This window comes from Lissotriton helveticus, chromosome 8 (genome assembly GCF_964261635.1).
Source record: "Lissotriton helveticus chromosome 8, aLisHel1.1, whole genome shotgun sequence".
NCBI classification, from domain to species: Eukaryota; Metazoa; Chordata; class Amphibia; order Caudata; family Salamandridae; genus Lissotriton; species Lissotriton helveticus.
Window position 1 is genome coordinate 802,344,105 of NC_136069.1, and position 23,050 is coordinate 802,367,154.

At 41.6% G+C, this 23,050-nt stretch overlaps 1 protein-coding gene across 1 annotated transcript in view; it reads left to right on the top strand.

The window, feature by feature from the left end:
• PCCA (propionyl-CoA carboxylase subunit alpha) overlaps positions 1-23,050 on the top strand; it is a 2,354,189-nt gene that overhangs the window by 144,485 nt on the left and 2,186,654 nt on the right. Inside the window, exon 3 of the mRNA XM_078657621.1 lies at positions 18,402-18,449. Coding sequence (XP_078513747.1) covers positions 18,402-18,449 — 48 coding nt within the window. The remainder of the gene's footprint in view (positions 1-18,401; positions 18,450-23,050) is intronic.

Genomic DNA, 23,050 nt, shown 5'->3' on the forward strand with positions numbered 1-23,050 from the left:
TTGGAATTACAATCTGTGGGATATATGGCTCTAACCAAGACGACCCTGAGGTTTTTGAATTATTAGAGAAGGAATTGACTAGTTGGCCCACCCCTATCTTAGCGTGTGGAGATTTAAATATATCGGCAGATTTTACTAATAAATCTCCGTATGTAGGCTATGTAGGCCGGAAGACGAAGGTGTTTCGGGCTTTGTGTTCCCTTATTCAGTCATATGGATTAATAGATGTGTGGGGGAACAAAGAGCCCGGTAATCCTGGGTTTACTTATTTTTCATGCCCATATCAGAAATACACGAAACTGGATTATTTTTTAATCTCGTCTACAGAATTGAGAAAAGTTAATATACGGAAGCTACCAAAAATTATATCGGACCATAGTCCGCTATATTTGAGCTATGATTTTCTAATGCCAGCGAGAAAACAGAGGGTGTGGACCTTCGATAGACAACTGCTAGCAGATAGCGTATATGTGTAGCATTTGAAGAAATGGACCCTAGAATTCTTTTATGTAAATCGGTTCAGCGCACCCAGAAATAGTGTCTGGGATGCGTTTAAAGCAGCACTGAGGGGCGAGACAATCAGCTATGCTGCCCAGCTTAGGAAAAAGATACTGGCAGATAATGATAGGCTAACAGCCCAACTGATAGCAGCTGAAGAGCAACATGGTAAAGATATCCTGCAAGGAAAAGAAGTGAAAGCCAACAGAGAATCAGTCCTATTAAACAGAGATACATAAACAAATGGCCAAAAAAGATGCTTCCGAATATCGAGCTCATAGAGGCAAAATGTATGAAACAGGAGAGTAGGCTGGTAAGGAACTTGCACTCCGGATCAGACAGGGAACTACTAAGAATATAATATCCAGCATTCAGGAGAATGGTCAGGATTATGTAGAACCAAAGGATATCTCGAATGTGTTTAAAAACTTTTATCAAGCACTATACCAGGAAGGCGGTTGTAGAAATGCCACAGGGGGGGGTATGGGGACGAAGGTACTAAATTGTACGAGCCAGAAAGGAAAATATTGGAAAAAGATCTGTTGTTTAGCGAAGTGCTAGAGGCACTACAAGAGCTTGCAGCTTTTAAGGCCGCAGGGCCTGATAATATCCCATTAGAGGTGTATAAGTGCATCTCGCGTGAGGTAGCCCCAATACTCTTAGATCTATTTAATGGGATAATGTGCACTGGCAAAATACCTGAGACATGGAAGGAAACAAACATAGTAGTATTTTATAAGAAAGGGAAGCCAAAAGAAAATCCTATATCCTACAGGCCCATATCGCTTATAAACGCGGACAATAAAATGTACGCTCAAATTCTGGCTAACCGATTGGAGAGGGTCATCGGGGGTCTGGTCTCCCCCTGGCAGCATGGTTTCATCCCAGGTCGGGGAACAACTGATCACAAAAGACTAGCTATATCCCTATTTGATTTCCATGCTGTCACCGGGAGGGGGGTGGTGGGGGGTGTTGGCCATGATCCTCCTCGATGCGGAAAAAGCTTTTGAATAGATGGAGGTATCTGGGTGGTACGGGAGGGAAGAGGGTTTGGACTAAGAATTCTGAGTGCTCTCAAAGCCATGTATTCCGATCCAGTTGCCAAAGTCCAGTTGATGGGTGAAAGCTTGGGAAAAATCTATATAACAAGGGGGACACGTCAGGGGTGTCCCTGTTCACCCATTCTGTTCGCGCTATATATAGATACACTAATCAGGCAGATTCTGTGTAACGTGGAGATAAAGCCGCTCATTACAAATTGATTTGAAACCAAAATATTGGCGTATGCCGATGACTTGGCAGTAATCTCTGCGGAACCAGATCCAGCTATGCGCACATTAGTTGAAATCACAAAGGAATTTGGGAGGCACTCATGATATCGGTTGAGCGAGGGAAAAACCCAGGTAATCTGTACTAATAACATCGTCAAATCAGACTCTAGATATGTGGAATCTACAATATATTTGGGAATAACAATCAATGCTACAACAGATTTAATCATTAGGGATAATTTCACCCCAGTGTTAAAATCAATTGAGTTAGATCTTAACCACATCCCTGCGGCTCATTTTCCCGCGGTGCGCTAAAGATTTTAAAACCCTGCGGTTCATCACGAGCTCAGCTCGTCATCAGCGTACAAGAGGTGTACTTCATGACGAGCTGAACTCGTCATGAGCGTGCAAGGGGTTAAAAGAATGGATACGTTACATCTGTCACTGATAGGGAGGTCCAACGTGCTGGAAATGACTATGCTTCCCAAAATCCTGTACTTGTTTCGCGCTATTCCATTCTTAATAGATGAGAGTTTGATAAAATCAATGGAAGCCATATTCATTATTTTTTATGGCAATATGGCAAGATCAGACGCTCATTAAAATTCATGTCCCTTCCACAGAAATTGGGAGGTCTAGGAATTCCTAATGTAACATATTATCAATGGGCATGCCTGCTAACCCAAATGGCATGCCTGCTAACCCAAATGGCAATCTTATTTGATCCATCCACAAATGAGTCATATGTGCCATATGGTAATCAAAATCCTCCCTCAATATATGAATTGTTATTAGGGAGGGAGGCGGTGGGGGTCTTGTTAAGAAAAAGGGCCCGGCGATATTTTAATAAAATACGATTCAAGACAATGGGTAGCGTTTGGGGGATCTGGAAATCGATGCAAAAGACACTAGCAATCCCGAAGATCAACTGTCACACACCATTGAGGAAGTCAGGGTTCTTTCCAAATCTAAGTATTGATGGTTTTTCTAAATATTGGGAGCAGCAGGGAATTCGGACAGTGGGAGATGTTATGGAGGGGGACGATGTAATGAGCTTTGAGGCTATCCAACAGAGATATGGTATCCCCAGCAATCAAGGTCTCAAATTTGTCCAGGTCTCTCAAACAATAGGAATAGCATATTGGAGTATTTGTTAAAAGGGGGCAGCAGGATCAAAATCATCTATAGGATATTAATGGCCGGGATTCAAGATGATTTGGAAAAAAATGAGATCTCTTGCTCTATAAAATTAGAAAATCCAGACGTAGATTTGGATAAAGCTCTACAATTGGATAAGAGGATTTTACGCTCTTCTCATCTAAAAGCGCAACATTTTAAAGCGCTATTTAATCTTTACTTTACACCTGCCAAACTATTCGATTGGGGTAAAAGGGAAGATAATAGATGCCCCAGATGCTTGAAAAGACCTGCCGATCTAATACACATGTTTCATCAGTGTGAGAAGCTAAGTATAATCATGGGTGAGATCGAGACGTTCTGGGAGGGGCTGCTAGGCGCCAAGATCAGTCTATCCCCGACCTTAATGATTCTAGGAAGTGAAAGCAAGCTGGGGCTTAAGACAGAGACTGAAGCTTTTGTTTTTATCTCGGTGGCAGTGCTGTGTATTCTTATATCAGCAGCATGGAAGGATATTGCTGCCCCTTCCTTCCAGATGTGGTTGACCAGACTTTTGGGTATACATAATATAGAGTCCGCCCTATGTGAACACAAGGGCAGGAAAACACGTGAGTTGGGGCTAAATATCTGGGCACCATTGAAAATCTGGAGAGACACACAAATACGAAACAGAAGCTAGTATATGTATATATAATCTATTTCTGTGTACAGTGGCTTTTATCACTCTCTTGATCGTGGAAGTATGTGTAATTATATAACTGTCTATTTACTGTATTTTTTTATGTTATCTGGAATAATGTATGAAATCATATTTTATATGGCTAATTTTGTTCAAGAAATACATTCTCAATAAAAAATAAATTAAAAAAAAAGGATGTGGCAAAAGGCTTTCTCAAGTGAAGTCTTCGAGGACAATGCTATACAGAAATAAATAATTCACATCCTGCTGCATGTAGCGGTAAGTGAGAAATATAAACGCAGAATGAACATCATGATGCACGTCCATTTTGAACAAGATGGTGTTGAGGCCTAGCATAAGTCATGCACATGTGAATTAAGCAGAGCAACTGATATTAATACACATTTCAGTTCAAACTCACAAAAGCTTCCTAACACGTGTTTTGTTGATACAGTTGATAAGGTCAATGCCATCCTGGACCCGATATCTCTAGAAGTGCTAACTGGTGACCAAAAGCTATGTGGATTTGGAAGTGGTATTACAAATCCAGACCAAGAAAGCAATAGCATAAACCTATATTTCATCAAGAAAACTTTATTTCGGCTATTACAGCCATAAAAGCACATTGTAAATTTACAACAATTTAAAATTCATGCAAGATAAAGAATGCAAGATCATAGGAAACATTAAGATGTGAAAATGCATTAGTAATAGTGCCACTGCTGCCTTTGTAGTGTAGTTCCTATCTTCCCAATAGGCTCTGCGCATTGGAATAGTACCTACAGCAGTAAAGGCCTAGGCCAGACGTTAACTAGGACTTCTTCTGTCGATGCTAGACTTAATTTTTGGGTTTGCCAGCTAAGCTCAGAGTTCGCTAGAAACTTTCTCGAATGTTCAAGGAAGGATTAACTTCCCTGATTAGACAAGAAGGGATTTCGTTTCTGACAACCATAGAACATGACAACTTTGCTCTCCCCTAATCAAGAGTCAATCTCGAGAGTCGTGTGAGCACAAGGCAATTATTTTACTCAGTCAGTACGTGCATTCTTAGTCTCATCAGAATGTAGAGAAAAGGAAGGGACGGGCGTGTTCAATAAAAGGTGTTATTTATTGATCAGTCTCTTTTCTCGTACAAGAGAAATGGATCGATATTATTGCAATACTTATAGTTAAGTAAAGTGCATACATTAAAAGCAATAGTATAAAATAATACTGTAAAACATTGATATGGTTTCTGAGCCATATGATGTTTAAAATGATTAAAATATATTTACATACACATATACATTTGACTAAACGTACTCAACTGGTGTTTCTAAATACGCCTACCCCGTGTACCTGACCTAAGTCTAATGCGTGGGCGGGAATAGAAAGTTACAGTTTAAGTTAAGTTTGTTTTTGCCAAGTGAATAACTAAAGAATTCTCTGTGAGGGGTTATTCAGTTCTGTACCTGGAAGTTAGGATGAATGAGGAATGGTATCTCTTTCTCTGCTCTCGATATTCCAGGCTGCCTGCGAGGGCTGCCCAGAAGCGCCGGTGCTGGGTCTCTCGGCTTGAGATAGCAGCGCGTCTCTCAGCGCGTCAGGAAGGCGGGGCTGCTGCCAGCGGGGTCTGCTTCTGCTCTCGGCTTCGGCAAGTATGGCTGCTCCGTCTTGTCACCACGCGTGTGTTTGCATAGGGCAAGGTCGGCAATATTTATACCTTAAAGGTGCCGAGATTGACGTAAGGATGGACATAGGTACGTCAATAAAGATGTCATACGACTTGCTCGTTAGCACATTCTTTTGCAAAAGTTCTCTGTGAAATCAAAACAATGGCCGCACGGATTATCCAGGTTGTCATAGGTTTGATTTGTTATGAGAACGTCGTATGCCTTATCAGGGGCTGGAGGAATGTCGCTTGTCTAATTAGATCTCAAGTGTTATGACCTAATCAGATAACACGTTCCTGTGCCGTAGTGTGACTGCGTCAGATAACGGTATCTGCATCATGGGGGCTTTTCTTGCCTCATGGGCTGACTGTTAGTTAACTTGATAGTTAGTTTAACCAGAATAGGGTCAGGAATAGGGGGATCGATTCAGAACCTATAGAAATACACGACACCCACTCCACGCTAACTATGGTCATATCTACTAATCTATGCATAGTATAACATAGTACAACATACTATAGAGTATAGTGTATACCTTACCACCCCAAAATACATAAATGCATTTCGAAATTTTCAAATATACTGAAAAATTGCAGTCATATATATTGTATGCACTTAAGCTATGAATTAAATGCAAAAGTAAACACGCATTTTTATGCATTATTGCTTATTGGTATATGAGAAATACACATGAAATGGCTCTTAATATGGCTATACAGAAAGGAAGTTCGAGACCATTTCATCACATAATAAAATATTTGTGAACCTACCAGCGGGCAGCTAAAGTCTATATAAAGTATCTAAAAATAGAAATCTTAGTTCTCTAGGAATAGTTTCTTACTTTAAGCAGAAGATCAGTGTCCCGGAAAAAAAAATATATAGAAAAATATTTTAAGGGGCATGCTGAAAAAATTGCTGTCCGTGAACTGGATTGTAATTGTTCATGTGACTTTATTTTTAAAGTTGAAGGCCGAATTCAGGGAACGCCGTGTGCGAGTTTACTCAAAAGTCTCTATTTCTGTTCTGGAGAGAACATCATATCATTCAGGGTTTCGAAAAAACTGTCAACAGCTTCATGGGAAAGTTCCACTAAGTCGGAAATAGGGGTAACCATGCATTCGTGCGCATGATTGTCTCCATTGACATTCTGATTTGCATTGCTGACAGAAGGTCGTACCTGTTCGATGCTGCTTTCATCTTGAACTTCACTACTCTTCAATCGTAGTGGTGAAGATTCCAGGAATGCCGTCATCAGGATTGGCAGCCTTTGAGGGCAGCACAAAGCGTGAACTTTGGTAGGAACCAACAGTGTATCTGCATCCACTGGCGCATCCGATTGTAGCGTCAGACAGGTGTCTAACACGCATTCTTCTCCGCATAGCAGACACCTTAGTACAGGTAAAACACACCTTTGCCACATTGGTCGAAATGATATAAACCAAGTCATGTTCAGGTCTCTAAGCCGGGAGAGTCCCAGGATTTTTGATATCCGGTCCCGGTATCCAATGGCTAGGATCGTATCTTCCATTGTCGCGAGAGTTTGATCTGTGACATGGGTTGCCATAACGAAAAATAAGGACTAGGAATAGGATTCCTGCAATTAGTCCCAGGATCAGGGGAAGTCCGCCAAAAATCGAATGGACGAAATCTGGAAAAATACCCAGTATGGCTTTGAATGGTGTTAATGCCATCGAAAATACTGTCTTAAATACCTTTGAGACCCCAGTGGTATCAGAAATATTTAAGATTTCGCTCAGGATTTCCGCGAAATGTACGGGGGAATTAGTTGATAATAATGTATGTATCTCTGCAGTCGTCCTTGCGACTTGTAGATCATACGTTTCTTTTGATGACGTGAGCCTTGTAGGCGTCTGAAGAAGCACTGTTTTCATTCTGCTTAAAGTGTCTATTCGAATAGAAGTAATTTTCAAACTGGGCCATGCCCTTGCCTCCCTGTCTGGAAAGGAGCTGGGGAACAAAGAACGTCCACAGCACTTGACCTTCGCTGTTGTAGTTACTAGATAAGGAGTCCCGGGCATAAGACTGCAACATCTGCGGTCTACAATAAGAATGTAACTCCCATTATAGAGTCTTTGAAAGAATGGTTCTATTTCTGCTGCAGGTGCGCCTTGCTGGTGACATGAAAGGTTGTATGAATTCCCTTCACAGGCTCCATGCAAACTAATTCCGTTACACAGAAGCGTGCCGCTTAGTGACATAGCACAATTGTTGCCACTAAGAAACACTTTCTGTCCTTTATTACTGACACATGCATGTGAATAGGGCAGGTTCCAAGTTGTTTTAAGGTACCCCTTTCCCAATTTCTCGTACATGCCAGCCTGTATATATTTTTGGCAGTATTGAAACCTGAAGGTTGAGATTGGAATATTTATGATTCCGTGGATTATCCATTCACTGACAGGTCGTTCTGACATTGTCATTGGTAATCTTTCTAGTTTTTCAATGCTCAAGATTGTATAATCAGCACCCTTTTGCGCCATACCGATTTGTCTATCAGTAAGGTTAAAGATTTGGAATAGTGACGTTGTGTTGATTAAACGCCAAGGCACATAGCCTGAACGCAGATTTTGTAACGTCCAGCCAAGCTGTACAATGGAACGCAATTGTGACTGACCATGTTGTAATAACAGTAAGTCTTGCGATAATATATCGATTGCTGAAGACACAATGCTGTCCAATGAAAAAATTCTGGAGGACAGAGTCATTAACCCATTGTCCACTACAGAAAGTGATTTTTCCAAATTGATACGGTCAATTTCCCGTATTCTTTCTGCTGTCTCAATTTGAGTAACCTTCCAGGCCTCATTGTATGCTGCATATACAGAGGCTGCTATGAAACGCTTTTGACGCTGTTTGCGTGGTCCCAGTATGAAATCACGCAAGTCAGCACCATCAGTAAGTAAAGTTAGGTGTTGCTTAATTTCAGGCAGTGTGGAAGACTGTAGCCATTGAAGGCATAATTTGCCCACACTGTAGGTTGTTATTATCCCTGGGTGATGTCTTTGGGGATATCTAGGGTCTGGCCTGGTCATTTTGAAACCCTGTGTTTTATTCAGGAATCTATCTTGACAGTTATTTGTATCTGTGGGCCAGATCAACCATTGTTTCCAATCAGGATGTGTTCTGTTTTGGTTTAATATATGGTTTACGTCTATCTCTTCATCTGTATCAGAGCTATTGCTAAACATTGTTGGCTTTGGAATAGACGGGTTATTTAAATCTTTGATTTTGGCTAAGCCAAGACAGGTGGTTTGTTGAACAGTGTCATTTAAAAATATCATTTGTTCTGGGATCATGCAGGCTCTAAACAAAGCTTCTAAACCCTGTACTTGCCATTCTTTTGTACCCCAAACACTTTTCAAATCAACATTTTTGTCCCAATAATCAAATCCAAAAGTATTCATTTTTCAAAGAATGAATCTGAATATATAAATTTTGTGTTGGTTATCATGGTTTTCATCCCTGTCTTGTTTGACAATTTAAAATAAAATGTTTCAGCATTACTTGTGTTAAAACCTGAAAAATATGAATATTTGTCGTAAACGGTTCTAGAGCTTCCTTTTGGAGGCGTTGCACAATGTTCCCATTGATTATAATTTAAAACATTTCTAGGTTGTGCAGATTTATGCAAAAAATGGTTACCATAATGGTTATAGCAATACATACTATCATAATTTGTAGAACCTTGCAAATAATCATGTTTTGTAAATTTAGCAGACATTACTAAATCAGACATCATATTGTTAATACTTTCAAAGTCCCAATCATCAGCAAATGAGTTTGGTTTTGCAAAGTCACTCAAAGAGATCTTGATTTGGTGTGGATATTTCAGGATCTCGACCGGACCATAAATTTCATAGTCAGTGTTGTCCCAGGCTACCCCACCAGGTATCGGATTGGCTGTGAAGTTGGCTGAAGAAAGTTCTGGAGAAAGTTCTCTTTTCTCGACGTGTGAAGATGTGTGTGGTTTGAGGATCAAGTTGATGTTCTGACTTGCTGTGTCCATTTTAGCATATTTTCCCTCAATGAAGCGTCCCAAAGTAAATACCATGATGAGCCAAAGTATGAGGATAAATGCACCAAAACCCACCCAAAATTCAATCCATGGAGAAACCAGATATGTTTCTTTCAGTTGTTTCAAAAGTTCCTTCGCTTTGTCTTTAAAGGATTTTGATGATGGCTGTGTCTTTGATTCACTGAGGCTTTCAGAGGAATCATCGAAGTTGATGAAGTAACCGGATGCAGTTCTGTCAATTGTTCCAATTGCTTCAGGATTTTTGTTCCTTGCATTTTCACTTGGTACTTCAGTATAGATTGGTGTGTCTCTGCTAAATGTCTTTATTTGGGTTTTCAGAGGTCTGAGTTCTATTGCATTGTTGCATAGTCCTTCTTGTTTTTCTTTAGGCGTTTCGAATGTGATGAGCCTTTTTGTTAGGACCTCTGTGCTGGTAGCAAACCTTGGTGTTCTGCTACTTATTGGGAGTCCACTTGGCCTACTGTTTGTTATCGGCCACATGTTGTGGTTTTACCAGGTCGATGGATACAACTCGGTTCTCCTTTTTACCAGCAAGTGGCGGTAGTACAACTGATCTTGTCCCGTTGACAGACAAGGCAGGAACTGCTTTTCTGTAAGAAGGCCCAAATTCCTTCTTTACCGCGATCTTCTCCCTGACTAGATCCCCGACTTTTGGAATCCAGACAGGTCTTGCTGGGACAGGTGGTGATTCTTCAGTGGTCGTTGGCTGTTGTTTCAACTGTATGTTGCTCAGGTCTTGTCTTGTTTTGTTTAAGTCCTGCAAAATAGCCAAACGGTCTTTGACATCAAAGGTTTTTTCTATTACCACTGAAGTCTGACTATCAAGGTCAGAGATCAACATCCTAGTTCCGAATAATAATTCGTACGGACTGAATCCCTTCAGAGAATTTCTTGGCAAGTTATTTAGACTACGTTGGACACTTATTAGATGTTTGACCCACCCAGCTCCCGAACCTAATATCCTTTCCATTATAGATTGCTTTCTGCCTTGGTTTTTTCTTTACACCATCCCGTACCCTCAGGAAGGAAGTGAGAAGATTCCCGCTGGGCTGTGCTCATTTGGCCATGTTTCCCCCCCAGGCTGGATTGCCTGAGTGAAAACAATGGTCGAACGTAGCATGCTCTTAGCGTATATGCCATTTAGACTCGCAAATCTTGTATAATAGTCCGGACGTCAGCCGAGTGCTGGTGATCTACATTATAAGTGCAAACTAGCCTGTATATGTTAATCGCAAGCCATTCTTTTTGCTGGTAATATTATCTGCCTTGATACGACGAGGTATTAAACTGCTTCTCTCCCCACTGCGATCTCTGTTGCAGTTTGGGCAGTTTTTTACAAACATGGTGTAGTGCAGGCTCATGCCTGGCCACCAGTACCGTGATTGTAAATCTTCCAGAGAATCTTTTAGTTTGAGGTGTCCAAGACCCTCACCCATATGTGCGTCTGCGATTAACAAGCTTCTCCTGTCCATGTTTGGAATCACTCTATCCCCCACTCCAGGGATTCGAGCAAAAGGGACGGAGTTTGCATCGATTATGTATGTATAATTGAGTGGATAGTTGATCGGTAACGCTGAGCAGTCGCCTTTTGATGACGTTTTCACCGCCAGCAATGTTTCACAGTCAATGTATTTTAATGTACGCTTTTTTCGATCTACGGGAGCCGGTTTAGTGGCTGCCGCTGCGGCTGTTTCAGCCAATGAATTCCCTACAACGTGAACGCCATCACGTTGATGACTCAGTGAGTGAGTCACGTGAGTCTTTGGTAGTTCTTTTTTCAAAAGAGCTACTTGTTCCCAGAGCAGTCTCTGCTTTATTGATGCATCTGTGTCATCTTTGTAACCGTTCTGAATCCATGTCTGCAAATCCTTGTTATATGCTTTGACGCAGTAATATGAATCTGACACTATAAGCGTCGGGAATTCGCGATCCGCATTATCTAGCGCCATTTTCAAAGCTATTATTTCAGTTTGTAGTTCTGAATTAGTTTCTACTGAGTGTGATTTTGTTAATAGAGGTCTTAGTTTACCTCCGCGCCACACTTCTTTTGTAATCTCACATGTGGGATTGTATGCATGTTCTCCCCAAACGGAGGGTTGAGCATGTCCGTCTGTATAGATTACACAGGCGTAATGTCGTAGAGGCAGAATGTCGATTGGCAGAGGATACGTCTTTTCATATTTTAGATTTTTTAATTCTTCTAGTTCTGGATCAAAGTAGTAGTATACTTTGTCCGTTGTGATTGAATTCACCCATTGTATCCATTCCGGATTCAATGTTGTTGTTGGTAAATTACACGGTGTTGTTAGTGCCTCAAAGGCTGATTCTGCTGTTCTGACTGTGATATGTCTACCGTCAGCTATGTCTTTTTCTCTAGCTATTGCGGTTTGAACTGCACGAATTATTTTTTCTGTATTACTGAATTTCTGTTCAGCTTCTGTGTACAAGTGTGATTTGAATGCAATTGGTACCTTTTCTCCCTCATTAGAGGTCAGGTATGTGAATCCGCATCCCCCTGGGATGACTCGGATCACAAGATTGCGTGTGTTATCACGTGTTTCTAATTTTGTTTTAATTAGCATGTCTGTTTGTAAGGATCTCAAAATTTCTGTGTGTGTTTGAGTCCAACGGGATCTTTTAAAGTCTGGTTTAATTAGATCATAAAGGGGTTTGACCCTTTCTGCGTAATTTGCAATGTATGTTCTTCCGAAATTTAGGAAGCCTAGAATTGACTGTAGGTTTTTTAGTGTTTTAGGAGCTTGGATTACGGCACATTTCTCTAGGAAATTGTCTGCCAGGCTTTTACCTTCACTTGATAACTCATATCCTAAGAATAGGACCGTCAGATGGGCAATTCTGGATTTTTTGAAGTTGAATTTGTAACCCTCTGCAGCGAACCCAAGTATTATGGTGTTCACCCTTTTCAAGTGAGTCTCCAAGTCATCATCTGTTAAGTAAATGTCATCAACATAGGATAACGCTTCATCATCATATAGTTGTAGTAATTCTGTTACTCTCGCTGAGAATACCCCCGGGCTGTTCTTGTACCCCTGGGCTAACCGACAGAATTGTTTTTGAGTGCCATTTACTGAGAATGCAGTTAAATATCTGCTCTCCGGTGCTATGTTTTGACAAAAGAATCCATTGGAAATGTCCAAGGTTGTTTTGTATTTTTTGCGCACTATGTTATACATTAGTGCAGCACTGTGTGAGTTTTGCACTGCAAAGGTTTTGCAACATGTGTTAAGGTGTCGGTAATCCAAAACTAGACGATATGAATTGTCTGGTTTGGAGACCGGAAACAAAGGATTGTTCATTTGTGAGGTGCAAGTTTCAATCACCCCCTGGTATTCTAGCTGATCTAGTATTTCATTTACCTGTTTTTTAGCTTCTTGCTTAATTGGGTACTGCCTTTGTGCAGTAGGTTGTGATTTTAACTGGATTTTGTGAGGAGGGGAGTCCTCATCCCATCCTACATGATTTTTATATAAAGCAGGTGCTAAGGCCACTGCCCACTTTCTAGCAAGTGTATATTTTTTATGAATCGGTATTTGATTCGAGAAGGCAGGCATAATTACTTCTTCGCCATGAGGGCACTCCCTGACAAACTCTGGTGGCCAGTCTTTTTCAGCTAGAAGGATGTCATAGCCTTTGGAGAGGTTATCCCAAAATAGTCCCCTTATTTTCCTAGTCTTATCTCCCTCTATACGTAATGTTATCTCGTATATCTTGTGGGGCTTGCTAACTCTGGTGTCTGCAGTTTCCACTTGAAGGTATTCATTCGTGTCCACTGTCTCCAGATGATTCATAAGGACTTTGCGAGCTATGCTCACCTCTGCTGCGCTGTCTAGCATTGTCTGAGCCCATTCTCCGTTTTTCAGTTGTGTCCTCAGTATTCTCGGCATTTTTAACTACCTTGATACTGGCTACCTTCTTTTTTGGAAATTGTAATTTCTTTTTTAGCTGAGCAGGTTCCTTGTCTTTGGACTTGGCGTGCTCTTCTGATCGTCCTCTTCTTTCCGATTTCTGCGAGGAATTCTGAAAAGATTGAGAGGGACGTGTATCAATGTCTTGATATCTATCAGGTTTTTTAATATTATCCCTATTTCTAAGGTTATATCTATTCCCAGAGGGGTCACTCTGCGGTGACCTCTGTCTTTGGTTTGGAGATTTCTCTCTTCGCCTCGGAGACCTTCCTCTGGACTGGAATTTCTTTTCTTTAGGATTGGATTGTTTATTTCCATCCCAGTTCTTTTTTGGTGAATTATTATTATTAAAAAATATTTTTTCTAGACTTGTAGTCAGTTGCGGTTTTACTGGTATTCCACCTAGACTATCTCTGCCTAGTTCTTCATAGGATTTTTCTATGATTCTGGCAATTTCAGCTGGTTGGTCTGCTATATCTGTCTCTTTTAACCTCTGGCGGATCGCCACGTTTGCTGCTTCACCTTTTATGTTGGCTAGTAATATAGCCGAAACCTGTTTGAAGTCTTTTAGTAATTTCATACCAAGAGTTAAAGCAGGTTCTGGACCGTATTCATCTTGAATTTGTTTTAGCACATCTGGTATTACCGAAATGGATGGAACACCGTGCGTTTTTGTGTAGATGGAAGCAAAGACTGTACCCCAAGTGTCACAGTCCTCAATGTGTGGTGCCATTGGGAGACATAGAGTCAGAATCCTGTGTTTTTCTAATGGGGTGGTGTCAGGAAACACCACCTCTATTTGGGTGATTTTCTGTGCCAACCAGAATGGTATCTGTTCCCGTTTAGCTGGAACTTTACCTAGGCAGGATTGGATGTTCTGTGGTGTAATTTTATTTGTGTTCCCCTGGTGAGGGGTCAGCTGTGGAAGTTTAATCGCTGGCTGAATTGTTGAAGTCCGCATTACATACTGAACTAATTGTCTGTGAATTTTTAGTAATTGTTTTAGCTGTATTAACAGCTGTGGGGCAGGCATCTCGTCGATGTCTGGATGTGGTGTGTATCCGGCTAAGACCGGCCACGTTGCTCCTGGTCTTCCTAAAGGACCGAGCCTTGTAATGTGATTGTTATGTTTTAGGGCGCCATCAAATAAGAGCAAATGCTCTTGGAATTTGAGTGGTACTTCCACCTCCTCGAACGGAGTGTATGTTTCAGGAGGTTCCTCTACTTTGTAATAGTGGAAGTACTTTGTTACAGCATTCGCTGCTGGAAAATGTATCCATGAATAGTATACCTCTGTCTGCCGATATTCGTGTGCCTCAATTACGAATATGACTGTGCCACCTCTAGGTGTCAGTCCATTTTCTATAAGTTTTAGAGTTATAGATCTCCTTTTGGCGACCTGGATGAGTATTATATCCGGGTCTGCTGCGAGTGCTGTATTATCAGCTGCTGCTATTTCAGCTGCTAATCTAACTGCCTCTCTTTCTTCATCACTGTCTCCCATTTTACGGACAGGATGGTATTATGTTAATTTGCAGATCAGGTTTCTTTATGGAACAAAGATTAGATGTACAATATTTTGGAACTGTTTATCCTTCAACGTTGACTTGACCAAGAACCATACATAGGAGTTCCCTCCTGCGAGGTTTTGGAGGATATAACCTTTCACCCACTCCAGACGTCTTTGGAGTATTCGGGAAAAGGGGTCTGAGTGAGAAAGCACGACTGAGTTACTCTAAATGTCTTACGTTAGTTTTATCGCCCTTTCCAAACACGTTGGGCGCCATGTAGTGTAGTTCCTATCTTCCCAATAGGCTCTGCGCATTGGAATAGTACCTACAGCAGTAAAGGCCTAGGCCAGACGTTAACTAGGTCTACTACTGTCGATGCTAGACTTAATTTTTGGGTTTGCCAGCTAAGCTCAGAGTTCGCTAGAAACTTTCTCGAATGTTCAAGGAAGGATTAACTTCCCTGATTAGACAAGAAGGGATTTAGTTTCTGACAACCATAGAACATGACAACTTTGCTCTCCCCTAATCAAGAGTCAATCTCGAGAGTCGTGTGAGCACAAGGCAATTATTTTACTCAGTCAGTACGTGCATTCTTAGTCTCATCAGAATGTAGAGAAAAGGAAGAGACGGGCGTGTTCAATAAAAGGTGTTATTTATTGATCAGTCTCTTTTCTCGTACAAGAGAAATGGATCGATATTATTGCAATACTTATAGTTAAGTAAAGTGCATACATTAAAAGCAATAGTATAAAATAATACTGTAAAAACATTGATATGGTTTCTGAGCCATATGATGTTTAAAATGATTAAAATATATTTACATACACATATACATTTGACTAAACGTACTCAACTGGTGTTTCTAAATACGCCTACCCCGTGTACCTGACCTAAGTCTAATGCGTGGGCGGGAATAGAAAGTTACAGTTTAAGTTAAGTTTGTTTTTGCCAAGTGAATAACTAAAGAATTCTCTGTGAGGGGTTATTCAGTTCTGTACCTGGAAGTTAGGATGAATGAGGAATGGTATCTCTTTCTCTGCTCTCGATATTCCAGGCTGCCTGCGAGGGCTGCCCAGAAGCGCCGGTGCTGGGTCTCTCGGCTTGAGATAGCAGCGCGTCTCTCAGCGCGTCAGGAAGGCGGGGCTGCTGCCAGCGGGGTCTGCTTCTGCTCTCGGCTTCGGCAAGTATGGCTGCTCCGTCTTGTCACCACGCGTGTGTTTGCATAGGGCAAGGTCGGCAATATTTATACCTTAAAGGTGCCGAGATTGACGTAAGGATGGACATAGGTACGTCAATAAAGATGTCATACGACTTGCTCGTTAGCACATTCTTTTGCAAAAGTTCTCTGTGAAATCAAAACAATGGCCGCACGGATTATCCAGGTTGTCATAGGTTTGATTTGTTATGAGAACGTCGTATGCCTTATCAGGGGCTGGAGGAATGTCGCTTGTCTAATTAGATCTCAAGCGTTATGACCTAATCAGATAACACGTTCCTGTGCCGTAGTGTGACTGCGTCAGATAACGGTATCTGCATCATGGGGGCTTTTCTTGCCTCATGGGCTGACTGTTAGTTAACTTGATAGTTAGTTTAACCAGAATAGGGTCAGGAATAGGGGGATCGATTCAGAACCTATAGAAATACACGACACCTTATCTAGCGAAGGTAGCAGAGAAAGTGGTCAATAAACAACTGATGGTGCATTTAGAGGTGGCCAATCTCTTACACCCCTCTCAATCAGGTTTTCGGCCGGGATACTCCACGGAAACCGCTCTGCTAAGAGCCACGGAGACTATCAGGCAAGGAGTGGGCGTGGGACACACCATGGCACTGATAATGTTAGATCTCAGTGCAGCGTTCGACACTGTAGCGCATTACACCTTGCTGCAGTGTCTGAACAGAGGTGGTGTCTCGGGTCCAGCTCTGTGTTGGCTGAAGTCTTTCTTGGTAGGGCGTAGTTTCCAGGTCCAACGAGGGACTTTTCAGTCCAAGGACATTGCACTGGAACAGGGGGTGCCTCAGGGCTCTGCCCTGAGCCCCACTCTGTTTAATTTGTATATGTCTTCCTTGGCAGAGGTTGTACAGGCGTTTGGGGTGGAGTTAGTCTCCTACGCGGACGACACCCAGCTGCTGATCTCCCTATCCCAGGCGCCCTCGGCTGAGGCATCCAACTTTAAAGCATGTATGCAGGAGCTTGCCTCCTGGATGAATAAGAACTGCTTAAAGTTGAATGTAAGCAAGACCGAGGTGCTGGTGGTAGGGGGAGACCGATCTAGCTGGACCTCAGAGCGGTGGCCACAGTGTCTGGGTCCTACCCCCACACCTTGTACAGAGGCTAAAAATCTGGGGGTGTGGGTGGACCCCTTCCTCTCCTATGATGGCCAGATTTGTCGTTTAGTGGGGAAATGTTTTGGTGTTTGAAAAACTGTACGCAAAACATTAGACCTGCTGCAGTTGGAAGCTAGACAGACGATGACGCATGCTCTCAACACTTCCCGTCTTGATTACGGGAATGTATTATATCTGGGAGCATCAGAAAAAAATCTGGGACGGCTACAGGTACTGCAAAATGCGACTGCACGGTTGGTTCTGAGGCTGCCCAGAAGGGCAGCGTCGAAGCCCGCCCTTGATGCCCTTCACTGGTTAGCGGTTAAAAAAAGAGTGCTGTTCAAGTCACTGCTCATTTGTCATCGAATCCTCCAGAATAAGGCTCCGTCTTATCTGGGGAATCTGGTCACCAGGTATTCTCCAGGAATATCCCTGAGATCCTGTGGGACTGGGAGGCTGGAAATCCCTAAGATAAAGAAAGCGAGAATGGGCGGCCGCTCATTTCGTTTTTTAATAGCACAAAATTGGAATAAACTTCCATTATGCCTTAGGTTAGAAAGGTCGGAAACAAATTTTAGGAGATTACTTAAAACACATTTGTTCACTATTTAGTTTCTGTTAAGCTTTGATCTGTTTTCTGACAGTCCTCTCTCCACAGCGCGGGGACACGCCGAGATGGCGTAACCAGGCGCTTTTACAAATGTTATTATTATTATTATTATTATTATTATTATTATTAATATTAAGAAATATGTTGCAGCCTATGTTTGATAGTTGTGTCTGGCTGTCAGGCAGTTTAGTATATACAATTATTTATTTAAAAATGTGACCCCAGCAGTAAGCCACAGTGCTGCACTTTACCCTCGGTTTGCCCTTCTCGGTCATCTGTCCCATGACGTAAGCAGATTGTTACCTGTTGTTTGGTGGCTGGAGATTCTAGGAAAAGCCTTACGACCTAAAACATATTCTTTGTACAGTGTCTGCTCCACTACATTTTTGATTCTTCGTGAAGTAAATATATATTCACAATCAAAAACTTTTTTTAATGTGGCGGGTGTACAACATACAATAGCTTTATTACCAGCTTGTAACTTTACACGTATTCAGTAGTCCGAACCATTTATTGTGCATTTTTAAACTAGAGAGTGGCAACCAAAATTTTGTTTGCAGAGGCAATTATCATTTGATTTACAGAAATTAATTAACAATGCTTTACTCTGAAGGGTTGTTATTGAAAGTCCAACCTTTATCTGTGACCATAGTATTTGCTAGTAAATGTTTTTTTAGTAAGATAATACAGATGTTTGAAGTCTGTTTCACAGGTTTCTTTCTATTATTTCAGACTTTTGAAAAAATTCTTATTGCCAACCGAGGAGAAATTGCCTGCCGGGTGAGTACCATTATATTTTTAAATAATACTGACAGTATTTAAAGCACCGCAAAGTTTGGTATATAAATCAAGATAATTAAGCCCTGATGCCGCCCACTGAGTTGCAGAGGTGTTCCTATTTCTAATGAGGAAACTGGAGACCGCAACAGTGATTTTAGAGAAGGTGCGTGTGAAGCTGCAATCCTCTAATGCGTGGGCCCTGCCAACCTAAGCGCAATTGTATAGAAACCTCATCCGCTGTTTGTTTTATTGTATTTCTAAATAAATTCCACAACAGGGGGACTCGGTGGGATTGTTAACAGAAAACAAAGGGACATAGAGGGAAAATGCTTAGGCTCACCCTCCACAGTTTGTACAAGTCATGAAAACCTCTGAACCAGATATCAAGAGCCTAGCTATGTTACTATAATCATATTCACAACACTCATTGGGGTTGGAATAATGTGTATAGTAGGAGAAAAGGAAAAATTGTTCTTTGTCTTAGTGTCCCCTCACTCACCAGGGTTGCCCCACGGTGACATGCTTCATCATGGGGGCCATCCCAGTCCTCTACGGGCTGGGGCGTGCTACGACTTGCGAACTACGTAGGAGCACTTAAATTTTACTATGTGTGGTGCGAGAACTGTGATGTGATGGAGTGGGATATGTGTAAGTGATTTAAAATACCTGCCTAGTAAGCTATAAATGATTTATTCTTGCTCCTAGGTGATAGAATTAAAAACGGGGTAGAATAAATAAGGTGCCTAAAGAACAATGAGTTTAGGTGTACCTATTAGTTCCTATCTGTCAACATGTTTCAAGCGTCCTCCAAGCTCTTCCTCAGGACTACACAGGGACCAGCCCTGTGTTCGCCACTCCTAATAATGCCCAAATGAGCTAATAAGGAAAAAATAGAAAATTAAATCAATTCAATGCTGCAAGGGAATAAAGCATGCATCCAGTACCTACGTAAGAAAATAATCACGTGGTATATGTTGCAGGGCCTAACTTTGCCCCATGGACTCGGAGGAATTGTATACCATCAATTTGATTACAGGATACTAGTGGCCGATTCACCTACTCTCTAGCCTCCGGACCGAATTTGGGATTGGCCAGAGCTGTTAATTGTTATGAGATTGATTTAAGTTTTAATGACACCTCGTTGAAGGTTCTGCTAAAGTTTCGATTTGTTTCTGTGGCTGAAAGCACAAGATTTGTTCAACTAGAGCACCTTATCCATGGAGGGAGTAAGAGAGAAGCAGCATTGCCTTGGGCACTGAAAGCATGACAATACTCTGGTGTGGTCAGGGAGAGCCCACTTCCAGGATTGGCTGATTGTTACTGACTTGCTTGCCCTAGTCCCTCTGAAGACCCGCTCTGGTTTTATGGACTGTATTCTAGGGACTGCTGAAGTTTTGGATGCACAAAAAGTGATGAGAGTAATGTTTGCAAACAAACAACTGGCAATCGCTTGGACTAGCATTTCAAGCCATGTAGACCCTCTCATATGCAAATCAACCCCGGTCATGCTCCAGTGGGAGCAATGCAGCCTAAATTGCCAAACCTAATCCAACCAGTTGCAGTCACTCGGGGTAGCGTTCCAACCCATTTAATTTTTTGCCCATCATGCATCCCACCATAGATTTGACCCAGTTGTCTGCAAATCAACCCTGGTCTTAATCCAGGGGGAACAGTCCAGCCCGAATTGCCTTGCCAGTTCCTTTCTGTATGAGCACAAGTAACCTAAGACAAAGGCTGTCTCCTGTATGAGGTGGCATGTTAGTCAAAAAAGCAATGGACTGGGATGTGGCCTGATTTATTACCAGTCCGCGAGATTAATTCAAGAATTCCTTCAGTCCTGTCTGTGGAGATCTGGTAGGCAAAAGAAAAAACGGTCTGGGATGCAGCCCAAGTGGTTACCAGTAGCAGAGGTAATTCAAGCATTCCATCCATCTCCTAACTGTACTGCTGGCGAGGGGAGGTTTTAGTGTCCCAGGTTTTAAGTGTTACCTCTTGGTTGCTCGGGCACGCTTTGCGACCGTCTGGTATAATCCTACCACTCACCGCCTACATTTAGTGATTGAGCATGATCCGGTTGAATCTGGCACTTACAGACTGTGCTGTGAGTCAGGTAGCCTAGACCATCCTCTACCGTGCACACCACCGTGTGCACATAGTGAACATGGTGGGTGCTAGCCAGTAGATATTCTGTTCTCCAGACATGGCTTTGACTTGTAATCCTTAACTTTGCTGCAAGCTTGAACCATGGGTGATGTCCTTGGTTCTCAACTGGGGCATATGTTTATGAAGACCAATTCTTGACACTTAATGACATAAAGTTTTGCCTTAAATAGATTGCAAGAGAACACTTCCAACGTTTCCTCTTGCGCTTCCCACTTCCACCCATCTACTATACTTAACCCACAAAGTCCACCTGTAGGTAGGTTTCGAACCTCTAGAAGTTGTGTTCAGATAAAAGTGCAGTTGCTCATGTACCAGCTAGGCCAGTATGAGAAGAGGTTTTTGGGTATGTTAAAGTAGATAAACGTTAGGAGTATTGTTTCCAAGTGAAACTGATATAATTTAGCTACAGATATAAGCATCTTCATTTCAAATGTCCTAATCACTTGTACTATACCTTGGAGGTTATGTGCAAATGTGATGTCAATAGGTGCAGATTGTCGCTGATGTGCTGCTAGCCCAGCAGGGTTTTTCAGCCTGGCCTGGCATTGCCTGACTATTTCCACATACTGGCATGAGACGAGCAACCTACTGGAGGACATTTGTGACACCAGCTGCACCTGAACCTCACAATGACGCTGCTGTGCTAAATTTTGGATATCCTAAAAACGGGTTTGTAGATTGTTACTTTTGATGAAACGTAGAGTTGCTATGGCCTGGTTAAAGGGCCTCCTCCTTCCATCATGGCCTGGATGCGTGACACTGCTTATTGTCGTAAATTGGCCAATTGCTTTGCAATGTCGCAACCTGTGCAGAGTAGGCCCAAAGAGGCTTTTTGAAGAGACTGGACTCAACTGTAACTGAGGCAACAACTACGAGACCTGGTGTTGCCATGCAGTTCCTCAATGTTTCTAACGAGGTGCAAGCATATGTGGACAAAGTGGGGGGATGCTCCTTATGATATCTATAAATTTAATAACCACACTTGCTTTTATTTATTTGTCTTTCTTAGACAGACATAAGTGTAACGGTTACTGTGCTCTACTCTTATATCCCATCATCCATGTGGTGATGATGTACAGATTGATATGACCAAGCCGTGAAATTTAACTTGATTTTGCCTTTGAGTGTATGTTTTTTATTATGAAATGTTAAGTACTTCTTTTAAAAAAGCATTCCACCAGCCACTTTTTTGTATTCCTCAGTGCAACACCTTAAGTATGACAGGTATACCCAGAGGAGGGGTCATACTAACTGTGCCTCACTGATGAGACCTAAGAAGGTAGAAACTGGTGGAGTTGCTTGTGTTCTGATTCAGAGGGGACCTGGCCTGGCAGTTCGAATTGGACTGTTCCTATTGAAGCAGGATCAAGACTGATTTGTATATGGCTGGATCGTGTCTGAGGTGGCATAGTTAGTAAAGAAACAATGGACTGCGATGCAGCCCTGTAATTAAGAGTGACTGAGATTAATTCAGGCATTCCACCCATAGGTCTTTTGTATTTCAACGTTTTAGGTACTCCTAGTCCAACAGTGCCTGCTTTGTTGTCAGTCAGAAATCTTTATTAGGCTATATTCCAAGCCATAAAAGAGTACATCATTAAAAAGCAATTTCTGATTTAGGAGAACACAATTAATGTAATATTCCTTAAAAAGGAACAATTTACAGATATCCAAAAGACAAACTTGATAGCAACAATTTCAAACATCATCGTCACTCTGGCGTAAGCTCATTTTCCAACTATATTCCGGAGTCAAACTGCAGAGGAGATATATTTATAGACCATTAGACAAATAAATTCATCCTTTAAAAGCTGGAGATAATACAATGCAGCCTGATATTTCTTATATTTAGTCATTTTAAAAGTGGTATTAAAAAAGCGCTCCTTTGGTTGGTATAAAGTCTGCAAAAGAACATAAAATTCAACGTGCTCTGCCTAGATTGTGAATCACATGAACATACATCCAATCTGGCATCAGAAAATGCATTACGTGGTTATGAGACAAGTAGATGAGAGGTTCCAAAACTAAACCTTATAAGATAATATAATTTAGCATGGCTAAAATAAAAAGAAAGGTAAGGCTCGGTACTTAAAGAACAAATAGAAGTGAGTGCTCAATTACCCTTTTTTCCCCATCTCCTGCGTATCTCTTTTAAAACAAGAGTAAGTTAGAAATTCTTTCTTCAACTTAGCCCTTGGTGTTTTGGCAATATTTCCTGGATTGTTTAAACAATCAGACATTCCTAAATTCCTCAATTGGACTCTAACATAGGAGATCCAAGGGATTTTATTTACCCACTCTAATTTTAAACGATCTGTGATAACAGCACGGTTCAAGACTGTTTAATCTTTTGCCCAAATATTATACCGCAATAAAAGAGGCGCTAATTGTATGCGAAAGGACAGTGTAATCATGCCAAGTTCGCTATGACACATGGT